General features: G+C 43.1%; 1 protein-coding gene across 1 annotated transcript in view; it reads left to right on the top strand.

Annotated features, from left to right (window-relative positions):
* The window catches only part of LOC126481091 (uncharacterized), a 598,566-nt gene extending 594,299 nt beyond the window's left edge, over window positions 1-4,267 (top strand). Inside the window, exon 10 of the mRNA XM_050104598.1 lies at window positions 3,299-4,267. Within this exon, the coding sequence (XP_049960555.1) occupies window positions 3,299-3,453 (155 nt within the window). The 3' untranslated portion in view covers window positions 3,454-4,267. The remainder of the gene's footprint in view (window positions 1-3,298) is intronic.
* Window positions 4,268-6,000: the final 1,733 nt, after the last annotated feature.

Genomic DNA, 6,000 nt, shown 5'->3' on the forward strand with positions numbered 1-6,000 from the left:
GCAATGTCGTGCTGTTACGAAAGACATTCACGTCGGTCGACTGCTGCCATAGCCCAATAACGTCAGACTTCGCCATATTGTCTTAACGGATACATTCGTCGTACGTCCAAAATTGATTTCTGCGATTATTTCAAGGAGTGTTGCTTGTCTGTTAGCACTGACAACTCTACGCAAACGTCGCTGCTATCGGTCGTTAAGTGAAGACCGTCGGCCATCGCGTTGTCCATGTTGAGAGGTAAGGCCTGAAATTTGTTCTCAGCAGGCTCTTGACACTGTGGATGTCAGATTATTAAATTCCCTGATGATTTCCAACGGAATGTCCCATGCGACTAGCTCCAACTACCATTCCGTGTTCAAAGTCTGTTAATTCCCGTCGTGCGGCCATAATCACGTTGGAAACCCCTTCACATGAATCGTCTGAATACAAATTACAGCTCCGCAAATGTTCTGCCCTCTTACACCTTCTGTATGCGATACTACCGCCATCTGTATATGTGCATACCGCTATCCCATGACTTTTGTCACCTCTTTGTATACGAACGCATGAACAGCACTGTGCAGTACATACCATACAGAAATGTTTCAGAGAGTATGATTGTATCAGAAGAAGGTGGACCCTGTCATAAAGCAGAATTTGTGAAGCAATGGTTAGTGGACAATAACGTTCTAGGAACTGACTGGCTTGATCAGAGTTCTGACCTGAACCCAATAGAACAGCTTTGAGAGGAATTAGAACTTCGGCTTCTCCCCAAACCACGTTCCTGATTTCGTGCCTTGAGGAAGTATGGGCTACCATATCTCCGCAGATAATCAGACACCTCATTGAAAGTGTTTCCAGCAGAGTTCAAGCCATCATAAAGGCGATTTGTGGACATGCCCTGCATTAATGTCCTCCAACAGTATACAGGATGATTATAATTGAAGTTTAACTTTCAAACCGCTGTAGAAATAACACCACTAGTCAGAATGACTTGAAATTGCAACAGAGTATTATCGGAGAAGTGGGAAAACGTATGGCAGAAGAAAATTAAATAGTTACAAACTGTAGCAATAGATGGCGCTGTAAGCATCATAATTTAATAGTGATCGACTACAAATGACAAATGAGTGATACAACAAAGCCTAAGGTGTACATCTGACGTTAAACAAATTGTACTCATTGGTGTACAGATGTGATACTGTTAGTTACGTAAACCCATCCACCACGCAAGTTCATATCATATCGGATGGGAAAAATTGGTTTTTAATTGTCCTGAGGCCAAAAACCGCATAAAAAGCATCACTCACATCGGTTTTCAATTGTCCTGAGGCCAAAAACCGCATAAAAAGCATCACACACATCGGCTTTTAATTGTCCTGAGGCCAAAAATCGCATAAAAAGCATCACTCACACCGGTTTTTAATTGTCCTGAGGCCAAAAACCGCATAAAAAGCATGAATCAAACTCAAATCGGATTATTAATTTCCTTGTGACTGGCGCAAAACATGTTTTGTATTCTGGTCACTGTTTTGTTCAACAAGTTGAGATCGAGAAACAGCATGTTCCGCAACTGATCCAAGTGTTTCCGGGGTCACGTTCAGAATGTGTTGCGCAATGCGTGCCTTCTGTGCACCTAAGTTTGCAATCGGAACACTGAACACAACAGCTTTCAGACAGCCCCACAGTCAGAAGTCACACGGATACAGATCAGGTGATCGGGACGGCCAGGCTGTAGAGAAATGGTGGCTGATAATTCTTGCATTTCCGAAATGGCGATTCAACAGCTTCTTAACTGGATTTGCAATGGGCGGAGGTGCGCCATCTTGCATAAAAATGATCCCATCCACACATCCACGCTGTTGGAGAGCTGGAATGAAGTGGTTGCGCAAGACACTCATAGCGCTTACGAAAGACGATAAAGGTAACTGGACCGGAAGCACCTGTCATTCGAAAAAATATGGCCCTATGATAAATGATGCCGTAAACGCCTACCACACTGTGACCTTTTCAGGATGAAGTGGTACTGGCTGATTTGCGTGTGATTTTCCGTTGCCCACATTCGACAATTCTGCGTATTGACGTACTCTGTCCACAAAATCATCCGCAGCCAATCATTGTCCAGTTCCATTCGAGCAAGAAATTCTAAAGCAAAGGTCTCTCTTGCTGGCAGGTCAAACAGGAAGCAACTCGTGCATATGGATAGTTTTGAATGGATAGCAAAGATGGATGTTTCGTAGGACTATACGCTCCGTGCTTACGGGTATGTCCAATGTTCGAGCAATTCTCCGTGCGCTACACGTTTACACATCACCACTCGTCTCCTCTACCACTGCTTCCACTGACGTACTGACGTTGAATCAATTCGTTTCCTCCATCTACCAGGTTGCACACCAAAAGAACCTGTCTTTTCGAATTTCCGAATCATTCTCTCTAGACCCACAACAGGCATCGGACCAACGCACTTTTTCAAACCCTTAAGTGTCCGGAGCTTCAGCAGAGTGATGTCTGTATAGTCATCATTCTTGTAACACAGCTTGGCAAGTAGAGTGCAATCCTGCATTGAGACGGTCATGGCGAACGTCGCAGACGCGAAAAGAGAAAAAGCCTTGTACCCGGCGTGGTTACACCAACTTCAATGGGTCATGCGCATGGCAGGTGTTTTAATTTACGTATTCTGACACATACAGCACCATCTAGTGATCAATTTTCACACTATTTTTTTTCTTCTGCCATACGTTGTCCCCCTTCTCCGATAATATTCCGTTGCAATTTGACGTCATTCTGATTAGTGGTGTTATTTCTACAGCGTTTTGAAAGTGTAACTTTAATTATAATCACCCTAGAATGAGATTTTCACTCTGCAGCGGAGTGTGCGCTGATATGAAACTTCCTGGCAGATTAAAACTATGTGCCGGACCGAGACTCGAACTCGGGACCTTTGCCTTTCGCGGGCAAGTGCTCTACCAACTGAGCTACCCAAGCACGACTCACGCCCCGTCCTCACAGCTTTACTTCTGCCAATACCTCGTCTCCTACCTTCCAAACTTAACAGAAGCTCTCCTGCGAACCTTGCAGAACTAGCACTCCTGAAAGAAAGGATATTGCGGATACATGGCTTAGCCACAGTCTGGAGGATGTTCCAGAATGAGATTTTCACTCTGCAGCGGAGTGTGCGCTGATATGAAACTTCCTGGCATATTAAAACTGTGTGCCGGACCGAGACTCGAACTCACCCTGTTTATCTGTCACGCCGAATTAAAGGTCTGTGTCAGACAGGATGGACGCGTGCTGATGTTGACGAGCTGTTTCGTGTTGCAGGTATCGTGTGGTTCCGCTGGAGAGGCTGGGACTACACGCTGAAGAGGGCGGTGATGATGATTAAGCCGAGGGCCAGCATCCCTTCGCTGAGCGCTGCCGGAGTCAATGCAGCCAACGGCGGCGGCGGAAGTGGAGGCAGCGGAAGCACCGCATAGCGAGCGTGCCCGCTCTAGCTGCCAGCACAAGAGGCTACCAACGGCCCCGCGGCCGCTGCACCAGAAACCCGCTGCATTATTTATAAAGCCAATGTCGAGCACTTCTTACCCTCCTTCCAAATTTCGATGCAGCTCCAAAAAATGAAAACCAAACATCAGCAGTGCTCTACAAATAGCGCGTCAGTTTCCGGAGAAAAACTGACCGTCTTCAGCGTGCCTACTGCATTCCGCTGTGTACAGTTTCACATTTCTCGGAACAATTTAATAACCTCCCAAATCCTTTTCGCCCCGTTCAGAGAAACCGTACAAGAACCAGTATTATTAGCACATGTGTAACAGTCTGTGGTACCACATGTTTTATCTGTTTGTGTAATATTTGTTTTTAATTTAGAAAAAAAATATATACGTGTTTATACGGAAACGACATTGAAAGAAATTTAGAGAGCTAAGTTTCCATGACAGGTATGGACTGACAACGCGGGCTGTGGCCCAGCTTAAGCAGGACCCTCATGCACAGCCAGCTGAAACCCATCGCGGCGTAATTAACTTCAGTGAAGTGATGACTGAGCGTGTAACCCCTTCAGACTCGACGCAGACAAACGTTTCACAACAAATACTCTGACATATTTCATGTACACGAGAGACAACGGAAAAAGAAACAACGAAACCTTCCAGAAACTACACTTTCACAAACTGGTGAGGGTCTTGTAGATATTTGGGACTATGTATTTTAAAATCTTATGTATCTTTAAATCATTGCGTTGTTGTACATAAATCGTGTAATTTGTATAAAGTAAAACCTCGTTTTTTATTAGTGACTGTGTTTCATTTTATTGACCTGCCCTCTGACACCTATAGATGTGATAAGTAATCAATAAAACAAAATTTCTGCTGCACTAACACCGTTTTTCATTGCTATTTCGTTGTCTTTATTTTTCGTACAGCTCCCTATAATGTTAGCTTCCTTGTACAACAGTGCTATGAAGCAGTTAATGCCATATATCTGTTCAGTGGAGCAAGATCCTTTATTTAACACTGCCTTCTCACAATTGATTGATCAAATGCACATATATTTTTTACAATTGCTAGTTTAAGCTACCAACGCAGTTAATGCGCTGCATCGCTTATACGCCAGGAATAAAATCAGTCTCGCAACTTTTTGGGCGGATGGTGTGTGCGCATAAAACGAACACATTGAAAAGTTTTTTTTTAAGAAAATATTAGTTTTCGTGACTGTTTCTGTTTATCGATTTCGCATTGAAAATTGCTTCGCTTGGATTGCACTAAAGGTTGTTTGAGAAATTGCGTCTGTTGCTAATAATGAATCGAAACAGGAGTTAATCTGACTGCTTGATTTCCAAGAAAATGTACTGAGTCGCCTAATAAGGAAAACCAGGTTCTACCCAGATTCCCTTCAAAAATCGCAATACCGTGTATCACACTTCTTTACTTCTCAGACATGATATTTGACAAAACGTTAACTGGTTTCCGGTCATGTGAAAGGAAGTTCCTTGAAATCTGAAACGTATTTTTTTTTTGTCTCTTTTGGCTTGTGGCAATGAATAACGCTCGGGCAATTTCCCTCCGGAACGGGGGCTGCCGCTACTGAAAGCTAATAAAAATGCGCGTCTCATTTATTGGGCGGCTGACTAACTAAGGCTAACTCCGTGTACAATGAGTTCTCGTAATGTGCCTGCATTTTAAATTGCAGGTTCTAAACTTTAGCTAGTGAATGACATAGATTGGGAAATGGATGATGACATTGTAAATTAGGTTAATGGTGACTCCTTTAAAAGGTGTACTGGCAAATTTAGAAAAGTCGCTTGACAAAAGTATTCTTCGTTATAACCACGAATTGCAAAGAAATGAACGACTCTGAAAATACTTTTAAGTTTTTTTTCTACAGTGTCATACTCAAAGAATTATTATAAAATATATATGTTCATTGTAGATTATAAAAGGTTGCATTAATTGGGTAATCTTACCTGAACTGTCGCTAATGTCACCTAATTAATAAGAGGGGGGTTCTGTGTTGATACTTAATAATAGTGTGTAGGCGGCAGCTAGCGCGCATTTAAAGCAAAGGAAATTAATTATTACCTTATTATGAAGTCTTCATCAAATAAACCAAAATATCTTTCTCACTCGCATTAAAGATATCAAAAACCGCATTCGTTTCCTCAATAAAGATGAATTTTCATCACTCTTGCGATACCGCTTTGTGGGCAGTGGGTACTTCACGATCACACGATGCGGACTGTCCTTGCGACCAGTATCCGTGAAGAGCGGTCGACGCAGAGATGTTATTGCAGAAACGTGGTGTCGCAGATGATATTGCGCGCTGTCTGAGGAACAAAGTAAGCGCGATGCCGTCCATGCAGACTAAAAAAGAAGGGAGGTGGCACTACAGATTTAGCTGTACGTTGTTTAGAAGCCAGAGTGGGCGGGGCCTGCTGCCATTTTAAGTAGCCCAGAACATTAGCAGACTACGGTTTATGATTGCTTCTTGTTCATTATTTCTCTGGTGTGTGCACAACAACTGTTTTA

Source organism: Schistocerca serialis, chromosome 5 (assembly GCF_023864345.2).
Source record: "Schistocerca serialis cubense isolate TAMUIC-IGC-003099 chromosome 5, iqSchSeri2.2, whole genome shotgun sequence".
NCBI classification, from domain to species: Eukaryota; Metazoa; Arthropoda; class Insecta; order Orthoptera; family Acrididae; genus Schistocerca; species Schistocerca serialis.